At 40.0% G+C, this 21,654-nt stretch overlaps 1 protein-coding gene across 1 annotated transcript; it reads right to left on the reverse strand.

Moving 5' to 3' along the window:
* Window positions 1–5,510: 5,510 nt before the first annotated feature.
* Window positions 5,511–19,997, reverse strand: LOC114793865 (two pore calcium channel protein 2-like). Its single transcript, XM_028986002.1, has 26 exons — window positions 19,914–19,997; window positions 19,722–19,835; window positions 19,453–19,502; window positions 19,280–19,356; window positions 19,026–19,203; window positions 17,751–17,867; window positions 17,417–17,526; window positions 17,183–17,255; window positions 15,351–15,450; window positions 15,199–15,264; window positions 12,672–12,736; window positions 12,129–12,235; window positions 11,606–11,687; window positions 11,439–11,525; window positions 10,748–10,867; window positions 8,609–8,668; window positions 8,365–8,493; window positions 7,305–7,354; window positions 7,103–7,202; window positions 6,954–7,025; window positions 6,615–6,688; window positions 6,412–6,505; window positions 6,077–6,159; window positions 5,903–5,984; window positions 5,714–5,805; window positions 5,511–5,613 (listed from the first exon to the last, which is right to left on the reverse strand). The coding sequence occupies exons 2-26, from the start codon at window positions 19,828–19,830 to the stop codon at window positions 5,511–5,513; spliced, it is 2,280 nt and encodes a 759-aa protein (XP_028841835.1). The 5' UTR covers window positions 19,831–19,835; window positions 19,914–19,997.
* Between the last annotated feature and the right edge of the window lie 1,657 nt (window positions 19,998–21,654).

Genomic DNA, 21,654 nt, shown 5'->3' on the forward strand with positions numbered 1-21,654 from the left:
ACCTGCTGAGTGAGCGAAAAAGGTAACCTGGCCGAAAAATTAGATCCCGTAGCAGATGACAGGTCAGTTGAGGACCGTCGGTGGCACCTGGCTGCAAACTGGCGAGATCTTCTACTGGTCTGTTTGAAGCCAATTTTTCAAGAAGGTCAACACACAATGGTCTTTTTTCATTGGTGAATTCCTTGCCTTTCCATGGTGATGGATGGTGAAAGGAATTTAAATGAGCCTGTCTTCAGTTTAATACCAAAGTGAAACAGGAAGTTGTGAAACACTACACTATGTGCACAGGAAATAATTGACCATCCTCTTGCAAGCATTTTATTTAATACGGCGTATCTATCAGCATAAATGTCATCCAAACATGAAATTCAGGGTGAAGAATGGCTATATGCAAAATATGGCTTGCATATTGAACGTGTGGATTCCACAGGTCAATCGCTGGCAGCCGTCGCCGGGAATGAATACAGGCTCTTCATCCAGACCTTCGGCACTTACAGTACGGAGCAGTCAGCTCGTCATGTGATATGGGAAAATATTCCAATCACCTCCAGAGCCAAAAGGTTGAGGGCTTGAGTGAGTGGGGGGAGAGAGAGAGAGAGAGCGAGCGAGCGGGACTAGGGGAGTGGTGGACGGGGTGGAGGGGGTATCATTCTCCAAGACTGGGCACATTGTGCTGTCGCTGTGGGAAACTGTGCGCACTTCCTCCTGGACCGATTACCAGGAAACTTAAGATGCCATATCAGTGATCCTTCTCACTTCAGCAGCACGAACAGAAGGAACAGAAGTATGCAGAAGTAAGGGGTGTGCTGCCTCCTCTCACTTGGCCAGTCACGTTCACGCTGTGCATTTTGCCTTCATCTCATAGGACCATGCTGTGTGTATGCTGGGGTGATTCATGGGTTTGTGCTCAATCTTCACACAAAATGGCAACTGATTAATTATTTTATTTTTTTTGCATCATTATTTCTAGAATCCTTCTATGTTCGTATTTTCACAAAATGTTCCATAGAGAAGGTAATACAGCAGATGCACCATCAAGACTGACAACATCTGAAGGAAGCTCTTCAAATGCCAACAGTGACCTGGATTACTTATGAAAAAGAAGTCATTGGCCATAAAGAACATTTCCCTCCAAGGACACACACTCTCACACACACACACACAGACACACACACACACACACACACACACACACACAGACACACACACACTTGCAATGCACTGTGCTCCTTCCACCTGTATGTAAATTGCACTTCTTAAGAAGAGAACAGCGGTGGCCTCCCCTTTCTTACAGGCGTCTCCCGAGCTCTGCACTGTACACAGAGTTCATTTTTCACTGTGAGGTCCCCTCTGCCTGAACCAGAGAAGAAGAAAAAAAATCGGAATTAATTAGCAATTAGTGTGTCCTTCTTGTAACTCACCAACTATGCATGTTCTCAGTGTATTACAGAAAAGAAAAGTATTCATCTATCAGTATAATCAATTATCACCATATATATATATATATATATATATATATGAATATATGATATATGAATATATAATGTCACAGTGAAATGAACATGTGTGTGTGTATATATATTTCGTTGCCCTGTACTTGTACATGTGTAATGACAATAAAGTTGAATCTAATCTATATATATATATTTTTTTTATTATTATTTTTTTTTTTTTTCTTTCTAAAATCCTTGCACATGTTCATTTCACTGTGACATGATTTCTTTATATAGTAGAAAACAGTGGAGGTGGATAAAGGACAGACCTCAGATGGACCCATGACTTGTTATTTGGACAGGTCTGAGTGTGGTTGGGGAGGGGACAGTCTCAAGATGGCCTCTTGTCGGGGGATAAAGAGCCACCTGGGAGCCAGGTGTGTAAGGAGGGGCAGCAGTTCTGAGATGTACATCACAGGAGGGTGGGGCACTTTGCCCCTGACAGGTGCGGCCGGCCAGTGCACTTTGAATAGTCAGACGATGGAAGATGGAGCCGGGAAAGGTAATTACAGATTGCAGCAAAGTGCCAAAATGGGAGAAAAGAAAAAGAAAGACATGGTCTAATAGGCCGTTGCTCCTTCTCTTTCGGACTCTCATTTCTCCATCCCTCCTTTCCCGTGGTTGTCCTCTTCTGATGTCCCGTCTGTTAAGGGCTTAGCCTCCCCCTGAAAGATGCATTGTGTTACCAGCAGTACATCTAGTCCATTGACTGAGGCTGACACACACACACACACATCCTTTTTTTCATAAATCTCCAATTGTTCTTGCCTTTTTTAATTATAATAAAAAATTATAACATAAGTCTTTGATCCAAAACAAAATATTATTTAAAAGTCTAATCATGTAATCATCTCAAAAATGTTTAACTTTTCAGCCTTTACAGTGAATATGAAGAAAGTAGAGACTGGAATAAAGACTGGATATTTTTCGTCTTTTATATCGTAATATTGAGGCTACATCTTGCACACTTTTAAAGACAGGAACAGGACAATGGGGCCACAATCCGTGTAGTTCAGCATGATGTGTGTCATTCATTCTCTTTGGATCAAAAATGTTTCTTGTACTCCATCTATGAATATATGTCTTTTAAAATGTTTTTCCTGTCTTCCCATTCACTGAAAAGTGATTTAACAGAATTCAAATGTTGTCCATGTATGCCTTAAACATGCACACCTTTTAATTTTCACAAAAAGTATTTATGGCAGAAAATTAGACTACCGCCGTAAATCTTGTAGGAATTTTCTTAACTCCCTCGTTACCTTGGGGGAAATGTTGCCGGAGCAGCCGGTTTGATGTGGGGTCATGTTGAATAACTTTGATGTCAGGCGAAGGTAAAGTAACTTTGGATTGTAACTGGATTTGCAGCTTAAGCTCAGACGCATGCATCCAGGATACTGGAGGCTATCATCCTGCAAGAGATGGCTGTTTCAGTTAGTCTTGTGTGGGTTACAGTTTGTCTTCACTGCAGACATTTGTCTTCACAATTCAGTAGTTTTTGTCATAATAATCCTACAGCAATGCACATTAGTAACAAAACAGTATATAGGTTTGGCAGTATATTTAATGGCAGTCAGTAACATTAATAAACGTAAACAATAAATTATATTCATTCAAATATTCAAAGAAAAAGGTTTGTTGTAAAGGGAGTTGGCAAATTATTAGAATAATAATTTAGAATAAAACGAAGAATAATTTCTACAGTGACTCATGATACACCACCACTGGCTTCATCAAACACTGCTGACACCTAGTGGTGAATTGGTGATCTTGCATCTCCATCCACGAAACGCTGCAGGCCAAAGTCATGGAGATGGACACAGAAAAAGAGGTTGTATATGAAAGGTTTAGATTGGCACAAGGAAGTAGCCAGAGAATAGATTAACAGGGAGTAGATGTTATATATACACGTACATATTTTTGGTTGAGATTTTACTCACAGGCTTTACATAAGAGATGCAAAATCAGTTCAAGAATTCACCAAACAGCAGAAGGTATGACACTGCTGTAGGATACGAGTTCTTCCATTTAGACGAGGAGGGCTGAGGCTACAGGGAGACAGGCTTCTGAGTTATAGCTCAGCTGCAATGGTTGCTCGGCATTCCTGCGGGTGGAAGGAGCAGAAGACATTTGCGTTATTCAGGGTCACAGGCCGGGTAAGACAGGTGAGCTCACATCCCACACCAAGGCACATGTTAGAGAACTCGGATGAGCGCTGCGTTACTTGCAGATTTCATTCCAGAGAATCTTTGGAGTGCTTGCCCCGAGAGCGAAAGATGAGATGGGCGTCAAGCGTCTGGATCAGAATGTGGGTGCAGCAGGGTGCAGCGTCAGTGCCCAGTAGTTAAAAAGGAGCTGTTAGTGTTTGCATTCTTAACTAAGGGCGTTGGGAAGTCATCTGGATTACGGTGTCACACAGCGTCACAGCAAAGCATCAGCATCTGTTTAGGGGACTCATACTCCTGCCCTGATGTGAGCAAGGTATCAAAATGGGTTTGACTTGATCGTTCACAACACACGTCAGCACTTCAACATTGAGAGCGGTGATGGTGGTGAGCTTGAGAAGGGCAAAATGGAGACAAAAAAACAATCAAAGCACATTGAAATGTAACAGACTATGTCCTATAAAAAAATATTTTAACAGCTACATTTTTATTTAATTTTAATTTATTATTACTGTTATTTGTATTTTCTTTTTTATAACATGTTTAATGGATGTATAATATATATGCATCATAATAAATTCCATTATGTTCAATATTCAGTTAATTTATTACGTAATCATTATTTAAGATTTGATCACTGTATACATCTAGATCTTCAACACTGTATGCAAACCCATACGTGTGGTACAAAGGTACCAAATGGGAGGATAAAGCAGCGACATTTTTCATTAGTCTCTTAACTGTTACAAGGTTACAGATTCACACTAGAAATATGTATGTGCGTATCTGGTGCAGTGTTTGAATACTTGTACCTTTTGTGTGAAAATGTAATGAGCATGAAAAATGAGCAAATGATTACTTTAAGTTTGCCACAATAGATTTTGTTATTGTTTGGGGAAAAAAAGGCTTATTAGATCATTTAAATTGAGTCAAATGTGAGTTTCTTTATTGTGAAAGTGAAGTGATTGTCAGCGTGAAACACTGCAGCACAGCACACGGTGTACACAGTGAAATGTGTCCTCTGCTTTTATCCATAACCCTTGGTGAGCAGTGGGCCATGACAGGCACCTGGGGAGCAGTGTGTGGGGACGGTGCTTTGCTCAGTGGTACCTTGGGATCAGGATTTGAACCGGCAACCTTCAGATTACAGGGCACTTCCTTAACCGCTAGGCCACCATTTTCCATTTTCATCAGAAGCCTGACCCCTAGCTCTGAAAAAACTGAATTGTCAACCACAACAAAATAAATTATAATGTAAACCGTGAGAATCATGGAATTATGCATTGGAAAAAGAAATTAACATAGATGTTCAATTTTGTTATGAATGTGTATTGCAGAGTATTTCTTTACCCAGTTTTCATAATCAGATAATAAAAAATTACAATCAATATATTCCACAGTTTGCTGTGGAATATCAACATGTAAATGAGAGTACAGAGAAGATGAGTGAAATATAAGCGTAAAACTATAAAATCAAATATTTCACTTTTATCACTGCCAGTGTGTGACATGCCTTGTCATTTTATATATAATAGCAATGCAGTGCAGAACATTATCAATTTAAAAGATTCATGTGTCTATTGAATGTACAAACTGCTTTTCAAACTCAAATGAGAAATGCACCGATCAATGAATTATTTATCATAGTATCCTAAATTTTAATAGATACAATAGCATTTTTACACAAAATTCAGATACACTTTGCTTTTCCTATGCTATTTAGTGTTACATTTAATATTTTTTTTGTCATTTATTGCTTAAACACACTATTTATGTTATATGTTCTAGTGTAATATTTTTTTTCAGATAACGTATTAGCAATATATAAGAAACAGCAGAAGAGCAATTTGCCAATTCAACTGAAATGCTGTCCATTTTGTGAGAGGTTGAGGTGAAGATGAGGGTTGTTGTGAAGTCTGTCCACAACTTCCTCTTCAGTGGGCTCAGGGATGCGCTCTCTTAAAAAAAGGAAACATTGGGCATTTTCTGACATCGTGTTCTTCATGTTCCTGTGCTATTTTCACAGTATTTGCAACGCCATTAAGGTTTGAGAGATACCTGAACATTAATTCAACTGTAGCCTCCAGGTCCATACTGTCCACATCCAAGACTAAGGAACCATGATTTCTGTCCCACTTATAGATGAAATTCTAAGGCCAACACATATGAATGTGAAAATGTTAACATGAAATGTAGTAAACTGACAATGTCAGTCCTGTGAAAAATTCATCCACTATTGGTTCCTACCTCTAATATCAAGGCCACAAACAGGTTGACCCACATTACAGAGGAGATAAGCCACCAGACAATGAAGTAGATCTTTGACCACCTGATGGAGAGCGTGTAAAGTTACTAGTTTTGAAGAAACATAGTTTAAAAGTGCTAAAATGCCTGAGATGTGCTGAGATAATAAAAACTCACTCTGAGGTGTGTCTGGAGTACACATCAAGAAACACCTGCCAGTTGTTCACCACCATGACATTGTAGAGTAAAACTAGAGCAGACTGGTTAAACATATTTTCAGTGTCACATTTTCAGACTGCCCCTATGCATTGAGCTACACACAAAACGTGGGCCTGGTGTATTAGTGTAAAGTCAGGCGTTTAACCTTACACTAGTGAACAAGCCCCCTCGCTTAATGCATTCCAGTTCAAGTTCAAAAACTTGTGAAATATCACCAATCTTGGTTAATATTGAAGATTACAATTTTTTATCTGAATTTTTGTGTATCGATGATGCTTCTTTTACATACTCACTGCAAAGTCATCAAAGTTGTTTGGCCAGTAGCCGAGCTGCTCGTATGTGCCACATTGTACCAAGAGGCTGGCATTTGATCTCTTCATGCTAGAACTGGTGCATGTGCACAATGTTAATGAAATGGCCTACCAAGTTAGAGGTCACTGCTTTGTAACAGTGCAACATAAAACATGTTTATTAAATTAATTCATTGTGCACACACCTATTATTAGCTGGTGCTACAATCACCCCTTTGAACAGCCACATGCCAATAACAGCGAAAATGTAGAAGACCACCTTCAGAAACAAGGATATACTGGGTTTATGATCATATAACACCAAAACAGTGAAATAATTAAATACTGTACCTGGCCTTTCAGTGTTGCATGTTTTTAATGTCTTTTAACCGTAAATGTCCCACTGTCATATGGCCATCTATTCAATGATGGAAAATAAATATTATGTAGCTCATTTTCTGTTTTCTCTAACCAGCTGATCTGTTGACTGTGTTGATGAGTCTAAAAATCAGTACCTGATCTTAATCCCTTATCTTATTTCTTACCACTAAGATTCCAGCAAAGGCCCTGAGATTCTTCACCAGGTCCACCACTGTACTGGCAACAAGAGCAGTCAACTAAGGACAAGAAATCAACGTTATCCTTTAAAAATGTTAATGTAAAACATACTTATGTGGAATTGAACACTTGATACCTTGATACTAAAGATGACCCTCAAAAAACGAAAGACTATGAGCATGTTCACCAGACGAGCCATTTCCCTCAGAGGGAGCAGTCCTTTCATGGCAGGGCTCCTGCAGTGTAGAATGCAACACAGGGTCAAGTGGTTTATCTCAGCTGCTATTAACAATGATGGAAATTCGGATATTACGCCTTTATAATAATATTCTCCTTACCAGTTAGGGAAGGGAAGTCTGTAAATGGCAAGGATGGATATCTGAAGTCCCTTTATTACAAAAATGATGAATGAATTATATCAGTTGGTTCTGTTTTGTGCACTCTCATCATTACATAAATGTAATCCTCATTAACACCAGATTTTCTGCTACTGTTGGTTATACTTTAAAAGTTAAAAAAAATGTATTCACTAAAGGAAAGGAGTGAACACTCCCTTTCATAGCAAAGCATTTGACGGGCAAAGTACTTAAATGCACAATTGTAAAAGAAAAACAACATTTTTGGCATGGATGCAATAGTTGTTGCTGGGAGAGGGTTCCACTGAGAACAGAGAACATCCTTCCAGCACCACCTTTACATTTTACCACCTTTTATTGCAATGTGCTTGTTCAGCTGCAGCCTGGCCAAGCCTGCACTTTCTAATATGCTCCACCAGTTGTCACTGTGTGCACAGAGTCTTGGGATAGGCTGACGGGGAAATTCACTTATTGGTCTGAATTTTGAATGTCCTTTTTCCTTCGAAGAAGGACAGTCTTGTCAAACCACAAGGACTAGTTCGGTAAAGTGTCAAACCTAAACTAATATTACTGTCAAAAACAGAGGGTCAATGCAAGGCAGGAAAAGGACGCATGACTTTCACAAGACGGGCATTTACTTGGAACAAAGACACGCAATACAGAACTGTGGACAAACATTCAATGGCCCGACAGAGACTAACCGCAGGGAGCAGAATAAGTACACAAAACAACAGGCGCAAACAGTCATGGAATTAGGGAACACTGACCCCACAGTTGGAACGGTGACAATAGCAGCCCTATCATAATTTGTGTTGTGTAGGTCATTATTAAAATTAAAGTATTGCATGTGTGTTTTCTTTCCTGGCTTCCTGGTATTTTATATGTTTAGGAGTGTCTTAAAAAGGTTTGCCATCATTAGCATTTTCACTTCCTGACAGTCTCAAGTTATGCATTTGGTGGTATTATGTTTACCATTTATTAACCATTCTTGTGCATTATTGTGCAATATTATGCATTTGCATGGGTTCAGTGAAATCCTTACCAAAAGCAGCACTGTCAGAAGGCCATCAAAAACATTACTTCCATAAGACAGGTATCCTCTCCAACCCAAAATGATCACTTTCAGCAACATCTCCAGTGTGTAGCACACAATGAAGAAACAGTTGATTGACTTAAAAAAAAGAACATTTCATTAAATCTCATGAAAAAAATTCCTTTTGTTACATTAGACACTTCAATTTAGTTAAGAATGAAGGCTAACGCAAAACAAAAAGCTCCAACATTACCTCCAAATAATAATCATCCAGTTGAGAAAAGGTCTTATGTGAATCAATTATAAGAATGGTCTGTAAGGAAAACAGATGGTAATTACAGTTCTGAAATGAAAGAGCCACCACAAGACATTTCTATGACCTTAGGGAATCGATTCACGCATTCAATACAGCCCAGAGGATCACAGGCACACAACACCCAGCAATAACGGACATTTACACCACGCGCTGTCTCAGGAAAACGAAGAGCATCCTGAAGGACCCCAGCCACCCTGCACTGTCACTTTTTACTTTCCTGCCATCAGGCAAGAGACTCAGGACAATTCACACACGCACATCACGATTCAGGAACAGTTTCTACCCCAGTGCCATCAGGCTATACAACACATAGTATGCACTGCACTTAAATTACGCACAACCACTTTCATATGCAACTTATATATATTCACCCTTCTGTGACTTATTATTTATTGCTGCTGCACTTTGTCTTCTATGTCTTCTATGTATCATGTTCTATGTTCTGTCTACGTGGGAGAGGTTTTCAAGTAAGAATTTCATTGTGCTCTTTATGCTGTACTTTGTACATATGACAATAAACTTCAACCTCAACATATTGTACAATTTATCAACTGCTGCCAACATGTATAACTGAGTAGAAAACCCGTTGTACTGTGCAGAAAACAGACACATTTCATGGCAAAGACATGGCAACACTGTTTTTGCCTTCTAGATAAAGCCATGGAAAGGTATTGAGACCCTAGCAATGACATTACACAGTCCTGTGTCAATCCTTTTTTTTTTTTTTTTTTTCGTTTTTTTTGGTCAACCAAATCTTTTCGCAGATCTTTCTGTATGTTTGGATTTGAAATCTTGAGAAATCTTACAAAGCTGCCTGAGAAGGGATAAGCAAGTTAGCTTGGCTGACAAATGTCTATTTTCAAATGTCACAACAAGCTGCACAAACATTTACATTTACATTCATGGCATTTATCAGACGCTCTTATCCAGAGCGACTTACAATCAGTATTTACAGGGACAGTCCCCCTGGAGCAACTTAGGGTTAAGTGTCTTTCTCAGGGACACAATGGTAGTAAGTGGGATTTGAACCTGTGACTCTGTAGTCTTCTGGTTCATAGGCAAGTGTGTTACCCACTAGGCTACTACCAAACATATAGGGCTCTACTTTGGGAAAGGGGAAGTGGAAACGGGGACAGGAAAGGCACTCTCACACGGGGAATTCACACTCCACCACATCTGAAATACAAAACATATAACCATTAATACAGACACCAGGACAAGACCCAGAATCCCACCGGGTCTGCCCTACGGCCACACAGCAGGAGTTCACAGGGCAGACCTCAGCCACGCCAGCCAGGCCAACTGACTACACACTGTACATACTCACAGACCCACATCACACTCATTCACAAGCAAACACAGTGTGCCAGGGACAGGCGAACTAGACCGGACCCGGGAACACTGGTGCGGGCACTCCTTTAAAGAAGGGAAAACCGGTGTGGGGATATGAACATGGGAAGGGGCTTGGCCTGAACTCAGTGCCTGGGTCCGGCAAGGAGGAGGACCTCCGAGGAGGACCATCGGTACACTTTGTTTTGATTTCACAAAAAAACTTTTTCAGATGTTGTAAGGACACTTTTCATACCTGGAACATACCTGGAAGTACAATTAAGTAATTTTTATTATGCTAATAGAATTAAATAACTTATTATGCTAATAGTGTTTTAGAGTTAATTGGAAAATATCAATGCTGGGTGTATAACTTTGAATGCTGGGTGTATAACTTTTCTATTTAATGTCACTGACCTTGTCATAAGCCAGGTTGGGCCTGCTCTTGTTTTGTGTTGCCCGCGGGTTTGGATTTCCCTCACATGATCAAACTTGGCTGCTAACTACCACCAAGTTCTTGAACTGAATCAGGTTGAACAGGGCAATGCCAGGCTAGTGTCCTCCAGGACGAGAATATGAGGCACGAAAACCCATTCAACTACGTACATGAGTTCTCAGTGCACACTAATCTTGAGCAAGACTTTCAGTAGTTGGGTTTTGTTTAAATTGCAAAACAGCATTGAAATGACTGCAAAGTAATAATCAGTTCTGGGTCATTAAACATTTATTTATGTATCTTACTCTTACACAGATGCAGATGACATTGGCCAACGCAAGAGCTTTCCCCATGACAATAAACAAAAGGCCACCAAGGACGCGTTGGAGCCTCTGCAGGATGGCTGAAGAATACACTGGAGGCGGAGGGTGCTGAGGATACACATCAAAAGGAGATTGGAGCCAATCATTCCGCCTCACTCATTTACACCATCGTACACTTCATTGTACCAGACTTTTACTTAGCAAAGGTGACCGAACATTGGCAAGTTACTGTTTACACATATATACACATATATCGCTATATATAAACAATTATTGCGTTAGAAGTAGCTTTGCAGTCTCCATTAACAAACGTCATGGAATGCACATCACCAAGTCCAAGGCCAAGCCACAGATGGAGTGGTATAATGTATATCACTTGACCATGAACACATTCTGTGGAGTGACAAATCACACTTTTTGGCATGACTTTGTGTCTCAGTGCACAAAGTATGGTTCAAAAACGTATGGTTGGGTGAGATTGCGATACAGGCCTAGACCAATGCTATAAATGTGCCAATAACTACAGGCCAAAATCCTGTGGAGACCCTTCAAAGAAGAATGGAAGCTGTTATACATGCAAATGGAGGACCCAAAATATTTCAAAGCAACCTATTGGTCAGGTGTCCCAATACTTTCATACATGTATTTAGCATTTTAATTAATGGTTGTGTGTTTGTACCTCTTTGATCCGGTCCACGTCTGGTTCATTAAACAGCTTTTGGAAAGCTTCCCTTTCAATATGGCCACTGTATAACCGTAGGGCTTTCTGTAGGACATTTTATTTTCATTGTCAGTAGTAATTGAGGAGACTTTAGGCTCCACTTTGAAACTGAAAGTGTGTCTGACCTTCATGATGGCTTGTCTGTAGTAGGAGTCCATCTCGACCAGTTTCAGCACTCGCACAAAAGTCTTCACTGGAACACATTCACTATAATCCATAAAACACAGTTTAAAACTGTGGGTAGTAGTAGCCTAGTGGGTAAGACACTCGCCTATGAACCAGAAGACCCAGGTTCAAATCCCACTTACTACCATTGTGTCCCTGAGCAAGTCTCCAGGGGGGGACTGTCCCTGTAACTATTGATTGTAAGTCGCTCTGGATAAGGGCGTCTGATAAATGCTGTAAATGTAAATGTAAATGTAAAACAGATTCATGTCACAATTAATTCAGGTCAATTGAAGCCAATAGAAACATCAAGTCATTACATAGTATGTGACATTATTATTTTGTTCTTCATCAGAGAACGGAAGTTTCTTGCAGATAGTTGAATAAAAGCAAGTGTTCTATCTTTCAAATATGCAAATTATCTGAACCAGCATCTTTCGTGGTCTGAGGCTGTGTATGTTCCTATGATGCTCACTGCCTTACGTGATGTCGTCATCAGAAAGCCTGAGTGCAGGGGCCTGGCAGCTGAGGAGCTCAAAAGCTGCCCTTATCCCCATCTTCCTCCTCAAGATGGACGTCTGAATGGACAGCTGGAGCACAATTACTCTAATCTCAATAAGGCCGTTCGACCAATGATATTTGTTTTTTTTTTTTCAGAAATCCATATAATGCTATAAAGACACTTCTTCAGACACTTCATTCAGGATGCAATGAACTCCATCTGATTTAAAATCTGTTTTAAAGTCTCTTTTCCCTGGTCTGACCATACATATGTCTGTGGAGCAGAACCAGCCAACACCCTCCTGAACAGCTGACTATATTACCCCTGTTACATCTGTTTCTCTAACTGTTATTACATCCTGCTTCCTATCTACTATAATACTTTCCATTCCCTTCACACATGTAAATGAACTGTAGGTGTGAACGTGTGAGTGAATGGTGCCCTGGGATAGGCTCTGACACCAGATGTAAATGAAAGGATTATGGAGGGTGAGTGAACGAGACACACGATTGTATGAAACTCACCAGCAGGTATCCTCTAAACCTGTTGTAAATGACTGCAGTCAGGAGATTGAAGAGAAAAAATGTGCCTAAAAATAGGGGAAGAAAAGTGATAATTAGGCATAGAAGTCTTATTGTGTGCAACGCAGTGATTGTTTGAATGTTTAAAAAAAGACTAAAAAGTCCATTACACCCTTTCCCAGACACAACACAAAACATATAACCCTATATGTTATATGGTACCACAATGTTAGATTCAGACATTTTTAGGGCTCTCCAATAATCATTCCCATCATAATATAAGAAGCCATGGCCAGAAGCAGCGCTTATGACTATTGGCCTGCTACACGGACTCTGATTGCGACACTCTGGACCCTATACAGATCATTTATCTGACAAGTGAGAACAGTTGTGCACAATTCTTCATTCAGTTTGGTCATCCTAATTAAATAATAAGCTCCTCACCATTGGTGTTCCATCCACTCTCTGTAGCTGGGTCTTCTGGTTCCTCACGGGTGGAACTCAGTATGTTTGGATGGGGGCGAGAACACTACACAATTATTCAACAATGGAACTCCACGGGGCTGCGTGATAAGCCCCCTACTGTCTAAGTAATCCCTATAAAAATGAGGGAGGAGATGTGAGGACAGCCCAAGCCCAGCTCAGCCATCACTGCAGGACATTCTACACCAGGGCCATCAGGAGGTCCCACATGATCTTAACAGGACAGCCAATCACAGAACACTCCAACAAGAACTATTTTAATCACAGACTATGGGCTAAATGACTTGCATCCACTTCCCCTTCCTATAACCCCATCAGTGCAGCCTACTGCAGAACTGTTTTTGAAGAATTTACCATGAAATACCTATTTATAGTTTAACTGGCATATCTATGGCACTTTAGATGTTTACATTGCTGTCATCATTACACCAAATCTCCAAATCACCATGAGGTCATATCTTCTCATGGGTTATCCTATCACTGCTATTCAGATGACACCCAACACTTCATTTCTTTTCCACCATTAGATGTGAACGTGTCCATAAAAATAAATCTCATTCTGGATGGCAGCACATCATCTGAAACTGAACCCCAGCAAAACTGAACTGCTATTCATCCCTGCTGATTCCACCCCACACCAGCACCTTTAAATCTCCCTGGACACTTCTCCAAACTCTCCCCCTGCCACTCCTTGTAACCTTGACTGGCTGGTTTTCCTCTTAGCGCTACTCGACCTCTCCGGCTGATCCACAACGCTGCAGCACGACTTGTTTTCAAACCTCCCTCGGATTTAAAATACTGACAAAGTCAAGGGAGGGTCACAGATCTCTCATCACTCCTCGTTCTGCAGCACTGCTCCACTGGTACCAGTACCAGGAAAGCTAGACTGTCCTCTATCCTGGAAAACAGCTGTGACATTAAAGATCTTCAGGCTTCCTGTTTAGAAAATATTTGGACTAAAAGAGCTCTTATCTCCAATCTCATCAACCTCGTGAACTGACTTGCTGCATAATGTTCACAGTGTTTTAACAAGTGCTACCAGATCAATGGAATTCCCTTCATTCAACATTGCAGCTGAATGATATATAGTCACGAAAAGTGAAACATGGATTCAGATTCTGTAAGCCCTTATATACACAGCCCAAATAAATAAATCACATACTCTAATATTTGGTTGATCTTAAGCTTCGGTCACAGCTAGCATTCACCATGGCATTGTTTCTAAAAAAAACATGCAAAGTCACAACACATACGCTCATTTAATAGATTTTATGTAGCGGATGAGAGAGAGGAACTGTGAACATTTCTTCATTCCAAAGATTCTCAGTAAGGTCTGGACTGGCAAGTATACATTATGTGTGGAAATGGTTTTTCCCTGAACCATTTTTTCAGAATTATAGCCCAATAAATCATTGCATCTAGAATTATGATTGAACTGATTGAACAGGCCTATGATTTTGCCTGTTCCCACTAATGGAAAAGTGGAATCATTCGGGTACTTAACTGACTTGCCACATAATGATGCTGAACACAGACCTGACCAACTGAAGCAACCCAAAATCATAACACTGCCTGCACAGGCTTGTACAGTAGGGACATGTTTATTTTACATGTGGAAAAGACTTTACTTTCGCAGCCAAACTTTGATCTATGACTTCTATTTTGTACTTACTGTTTGCACCAAGTGATCAAGAGTTAATTCAATATTGTTTTCTGACTAAATTTTTTTTCCCTCCGAGATGATGGTTTGTTACCATCGTTCACGGTTTTAATAATGCTTTCCTGTTCGTAACCAATTGTAGTCATTTCCTGGATGCAAATAAACCAACTACTATCTTTTCCACTACCATGGGAAGGTCAAGTGTTAATAAATGAGAAGATAGTCACTGTGTCCATTTCTATTTAACAACATGTTACTAGTTATAATCACTGCAATAATGAACCAAAAGCAATCAAAGGAAAATCTTAATACATTTTTTGGCAGGGCAGTGTATAATACTATGTTTATTTGAGCTGCAATGAGTGAACAATTAAGTTTATACTTTACCAAAGCCACTGAAGAGAATGAAGAAGATCGAGTATCCTCTGTTCGCGGAGTATGCTGGAGTCATTACTTTGCATTAAGTAGAACACACAGGAGTCAAAATCCAAAACTGCATCACAGTTTGAGGAAAACTCCAAAATGAAACAATAACTTACCATCAGGATTGTTCGCTGTTGTCAGAAGCACCACTAATGACAGAAGTGATTGAGGAACATTGCTGAAATAAAGCTCACGTTCTTTACTTTCCTCAGACTCCTGGATAAAAGCACATTTGCCAATATGTTATTTATAATATTCTTTTATAATAATAATAATAATAATAATACATTTTAGAATAATAGCTAATTTATGAATAATTGCTGAGGGTACACAGAACTGATTATTAATGTAAATGTCTTGTTTTAATTGAACTTATTTACCATTATTTACTGTTTAAACTGGCCTGGGTGCCAGAATTGGGGCAACAGTGATGCCTAAATAACCCTGCCATAGCCGACGTCAAAACAGAAGAATGCGTGTCAGGATTGACTGCAGCTGGGCTCATCACCGGTGGCCAATCCTGACAGAGCTTAAAAGCCAGACATTTCTGCCCCTTCGGAAGGGACGGCATTTTCGTGGACTCTACACAAACTTGACTTTATGTGTTATGTTGTGAGTTCTGGCAATCGCCACACGCCTGCGGGCAAGATTATGTTCTTCATTTAAGTTAAATAGTTTTCGGCCACCGAGCTGCACCATTGTTTCTTTGTGTTTATTGTTTGTTTATTAATAAAACCCCTTCCCAACATGTCACACCTCTGCGCTTCCTTCCCCCGTAAGTCCGTAGTCGTGACAATGCGGCATCTGTGGCATGAGTGTACGGGTGGGAAAACTCACCAGTGCACTGGCAGATGTCTGTTCAGTGTATGTGTAGTATACTGTACCCCATATACCTGTGCAATTCTGCGCTGTAACTAGCATACCATCAGTTGATGGTATGCTAGTTACAGCGGGGCTTTAACATGGGATCCATCCCATTGCCTGTCACACAGGGAAATCAGGGCAACCGACACCCGTTGTTTTCTGTGGCTCGCATGGCACAAGAGTGGTTTCTCTGGCCTTGTGCTCGCATCACAGTCAAAGTTGAAATTTGTTGAAGGTATGAAAAGGTAGGCGGCGTCCATTCGGCAGCCTTCGGTCCGTTCTCCCACCACGGCATCGCTGCAGCTGCTTCTTTTCTGGCTGCCTCCCCAACGCCCCAGAGGGTCAGCCTCTCCCTCAATGACTGTCTCTAGCCAACCCATCATGTCTTCCTGTAGCAACCCTGACATTAACCGATGGAGCACAGGATGGGGTTGCCAAATAATTACAGTTGCTACCATTTATAAAATCGTGTTATTTCAAATCGCGATTTTGGTTCAGCCCAACCCAGGCCTACCTCTGTTCCTGAAAGAGAGATGGTGGCTGACTGAGTGCCTATGTTCCAAAAGTGCCTTGGCCAGAGGAGGAGGTGAACCCCAACGACGCCAAGGCAGGCAACACAGGCATCCTGTGTTTGTCTCCAGTGTTGCACTTTTAGAGGGAGAGGTATGCGATAACTGGTCCTTACGGGGGTGAAGGGTGTGTGTTATGACGTTATGCCGATTCATAGCCATACTTGTGCTTCTGGCCATCGTTTTGGTTTTCAGTTATTAAAAGTCACTTGTTCCCACGAGGTCGCACTTCTGTGTCTCGCCTCTCAACCCGCTCAGCAAAGCCACAACATTGGGCCAACCATATAATAAAGAATTTTTTACCAACCTTTTTTACCAAAAGCCGAAGAGGTTAATAAACTGCACATAAATGTTGCTGATTTGATTTTTTTGGATAATGTTTGATCAAAGCAACCAAATTTGATGCTGGCCCAAAATAGTCTGTTTGCTACGCAGCAATACATACGTTTTTTTTTTTACTACAATAAATTCCGTCACATTTGCAAACATGAGCAGCATCTCATACAGACTCTTACCTCTCCACTGGCAAACAGTAGCATTCCAAACACGGTGAAGATGCATAGATGAATAGTAATGATCAAAATCACACTGAGAAGTACAAAAAAAAGCTCTGTCTCATTGAAAAACATGATATTTTGTTGCTTTTTGAATCAATAGCCTCGTGTTTTTATTATTTTATTAAAATAACTGCTTGCTGTTTGGATAAACAGTTTTCTAAGGGGCTTAATCTGCCTGTATGTGTGTGTTACCTCATCATTTCTGGCAGAGTCCTTTTGATACACTTCAAACTCTTCTTCATAAGTGATGAATTTTGCAAAAGAAAAAAGGGTCGAAAGAGTCTCCTGATTCTGACATTGTACTGTGAACATACAAAAAATAATAATTTGAGATTTTTTGCCTGTAGGTAATATATACTGAATATGCCTGGGTACAATAGCAAATATAAAAGGCAACAATTTGGCATTACAAAGAAATCAAGTTACCATCTTCAGCGATGGTAACTTGAAAGCACGTTGTAAGTCGCTCTGGATAAGGGCGTCTGCCAAATGCCGTAAATGTAAATGTAAAAAGCAAGAGACTTACTTCATCACAGCATATTCTCAAGGACACCATCCAGTCAATCAGGGATATAGTGATGACCACCATATATCCCATTAGCCACTTACATTTCCAAAACTCTTCCCCTCCAATTAGATGGACCTGGCATATATACAAACTGATCAGCTGCAAAGTGGCAAGCAAATTTTATATTTTACATTTACATTTACAGCATTTATCAGACGCCCTTATACAGAGCGACTTACAATCAGTAGTTACAGGGACAGTCCCCCTGGAGCAATTTAGGGTTAAGTGTCTTGCTCAGGGACACAATGGTAGTAAGTGGGATTTGAACCTGGGTCTTCTGGTTTATAGGCGAGTGTGTTGCCCACTAGGCTACTACCTCCCCCATTTTGGGAACCTTGCTTAAAATGTTGGTTACTACAAAGTGTTACATGAGCAAAATATTAACTTCTCACCAAAAGTCAAATGGCAAGGGGTTAACCATGGGGTTTGTTCACTTGTGTAACTTTTTAAAAGGTAAAATATTTTAATAAGTGGTTATTAACAGTAATGGCCAAGGTCAAAATGCAAACAACAAACTGTGTTGAGAGCAATAACACCCAGTATGATTTAACATACTCTGGTGGTGCACTGCTCAGTGGTGCCTGGACACAAATATGACATTCACAGTATGAGTCCTATACACAAAATTCAAGATCTGAAAAAAAATTCAAGCTTTAACAGATTGTCATGCATTACACACACATCTGATTATTATCCCGGAATTCAGCCTATTCTGTGCCATGCTCCCTTCCTTTGTTGTTCATTATTAAGTAATAATGAACACAACTGTGTTCTACTAAGTGCAGTGTGACTATACTATTAATGTTGCGAGCCTCTGTTGATATCCTGGTGTGTATTTCAATTACCCTGAAATAAAATGTTCTGTGATACTATTTGCTTATTCATTATGGAGCTTGTACTTGCATATTCAAATATCATATAATCTGGAGATGACAAAACATGAATTAAAACATAATTCCAGGTAGCAGTATAAAAATAAAGAAATACTATTAATTAATTGTGAAGCAAGTGAAGGGTCAGACCCCATACAATGTACTGAACAGATGCCAAAACCTTTATCTATGGGACCTTTACATTTTCCATTTTTTTACCTGTAAATAATAGTCACCATTGTCATTGTGTCATTTTAAAAGTTAACATGCTATAGTACATGATGCAAGTGGCTCTGGATAAGGGAGTTTGCCAAATGCAAATGTGTAATGTAAATGTATTCTGCAGCATTTAGCTGTATACCTTCACAGCCAGGTCAAGGGCAAAGATCAGAATGCAAAGCATCTCAATGCCCTCTGTCATCCCACAGGGGGCCTCCCATGAACCTTGTTTATAGCGGAGATCAGAGGTCTCAGATAATGAAGATGGCCTTTCTATGAAAGCCAGCCCAAGAATAATGGCAATAACGGCATTCAGGAACCTGATAAGATCAATGTAAAAAAATTGATTTAAAAGCTGCCACCAAGCAAACCAAAAAGAAGGCAAATTTGTCTTACCACTGGCAAGTCCTAGAGTAGTACCACCTGTACAACTGGAGTGACCTTGAATCCATGTGATGGTTGATGGATCGGTACTGCCAAGACAGCAATGAGAAAATTTGATAAATGGAAAATGTAATAACTGATGTCTCTAGTTAAAAATATATTATAAATAAAATATGTATCCTTACATTCATGGCATCCTCAATGAGTACAACTGCCTGTCGTATATACAGATCCTCTGATTGAGAGAAGATATATAAAAGAGCCAGTCTTAAATCCTTTCCTAACCCTCTTCCATGACAATATTTCATGTAGGCCATTTAAATATGGACATTACTATTACAATATGGACAATACTCACAGAACAATTCAGTTTCAAACATAAAAATTATCTTCTGACTAAAGATATGCTGACGCTTTTCTTGACAGAAACTGGTTATATAATGATCCTGCTCACCACATCCTGGTAGCCATATAGATGATCGTCTTTTTCTAAGGTCCATGTCACCGCCATAGTCTCTACAATTTTTAAGTATGCCCTTAGGAAGCAGTGAACAACCCTCCATTGTGCCTACAACATGTAATCAACAATAAGAGCATGAAGGAACTGGACATGTGTCAAATACACATTAAGAAACTTTGGACTCACCTTCAGGGTGCTTTAGTTGTGTATTCCAGCCATGGCAATATGTCCTAATCCCCAAACTGTCCAGCAAAATACCTAAACAAAAAGCAGGTTTTGAGTAAGACTGAAATGTTAGCTGGATGCTATTTCACATCTTAAGCAGTAGGGAGGGTTGACGCAGTTATGACCTTCCAGTTATTTCTCACAAGGAGCTGTAAATGGAACCCACAAGATGTTATCGAGTTGGTTGTTGTTTGTGCCTTTTAAAGTTGCAATCATTCCTTTTTTAAAGTAATGCATCTGTTTTTTAGAACTTTACATTGTTGCAGCATGCATTCATAGTGACAAAAGTCACTAGTAATTTGCAATTAGGTAATTTACAAATACAGGGAGTGCAGAATTATTAGGCAAATGAGTATTTTGTCCACATCATCCTCTTCATGCATGTTGTCTTACTCCAAGCTGTATAGGCTCGAAAGCCTACTACCAATTAAGCATATTAGGTGATGTGCATCTCTGTAATGAGAAGGGGTGTGGTCTAATTACATCAACACCCTATATCTGGTGTGCATAATTATTAGGCAACTTCCTTTCCGTTGGCAAAATGGGTCAAAAGAAGGACTTGACAGGCTCAGAAAAGGCTCAAAAATAGTGAGATATCTTGCAGTGGGATGCAGCACTCTTAAAATTGCAAAGCTTCTGAAGCGTGATCATCGAACAATCAAGCGTTTCATTCAAAATAGTCAACAGGGTCGCAAGAAGCGTGTGGAAAAACCAAGGCGCAAAATAACTGCCCATGAACTGAGAAAAGTCAAGCGTGCAGCTGCCAAGATGCCACTTGCCACCAGTTTGGACATATTTCAGAGCTGCAACATCACTGGAGTGCCCAAAAGCACAAGGTGTGCAATACTCAGAGACATGGCCAAGGTAAGAAAGGCTGAAAGATGACCGCCACTGAACAAGACACACAAGCTGAAACGTCAAGATTGGGCCAAGAAATATCTCAAGACTGATTTTTCTAAGGTTTTATGGACTGATGAAATGAGAGTGAGTCTTGATGGGCCAGATGGATGGGCCCGTGGCTGGATTGGTAAAGGGCAGAGAGCTTCAAGTAGTGGTACAGGAAGAAGTCTGTATCCTTCAAGAAAAACATGATTTTCATGCAGGACAATGCTCCATCACACGCGTCCAAGTACTCCACAGCGTGGCTGGCTAGAAAGGGTATAAAAGAAGAAAAACTAATGACATGGCCTCCTTGTTCACCTGATCTGAACCCCATTGAGAACCTGTGGTCCATCATCAAATGTGAGATTTACAAGGAGGGAAAACAGTACACCTCTCTGAACAGTGTCTGGGAGGCTGTGGTTGCTGCTGCACGCAATGTTGATGGTGAACAGATCAAAACACTGGATGGCAGGCTTTTGAGTGTCCTTGCAAAGATAGGTTGCTATATTGGTCGCTGATTTGTTTTTGAATGTCAGAAAAGTATATTTGTGAATGTGGAGATGTTATATTGGTTTCACAGGTAAAAATAAATAATTGAAATGGGTATATATTTGTTTTTTGTTAAGTTGCCTAATAATTATGCACAGTAATAGTCACCTGCACACACAGATATCCCCCTAAAATAGCTAAAAATAAAAACGAACTAAAAACTACTTCCAAAAACATTCAGCTTTGATAGTAATGAGTTTTTGGGTTCATTGAGAACATGGTTGTTGTTCAATAATAAAATTATTCCTCAAAAATACAACTTGCCTAATAA

This window comes from Denticeps clupeoides, chromosome 7 (genome assembly GCF_900700375.1).
Source record: "Denticeps clupeoides chromosome 7, fDenClu1.1, whole genome shotgun sequence".
NCBI classification, from domain to species: Eukaryota; Metazoa; Chordata; class Actinopteri; order Clupeiformes; family Denticipitidae; genus Denticeps; species Denticeps clupeoides.

Bases quoted from the DNA above. Each gene is read 5' to 3' on its own strand.
- LOC114793865 (XM_028986002.1), bottom strand. From the start codon at position 19,830: ATGGAGGGTTGTTCACTGCTTCCTAAGGGCATACTTAAAAATTGTAGA. The intron at 15,265-15,350 runs GTAAGTTATTGT...CTTAATGCAAAG, and splicing joins AACAGCGAACAATCCTGATG to TAATGACTCCAGCATACTCC. The intron at 11,526-11,605 runs GTCAGACACACT...AATGTCCTACAG, and splicing joins ACAGACAAGCCATCATGAAG to AAAGCCCTACGGTTATACAG.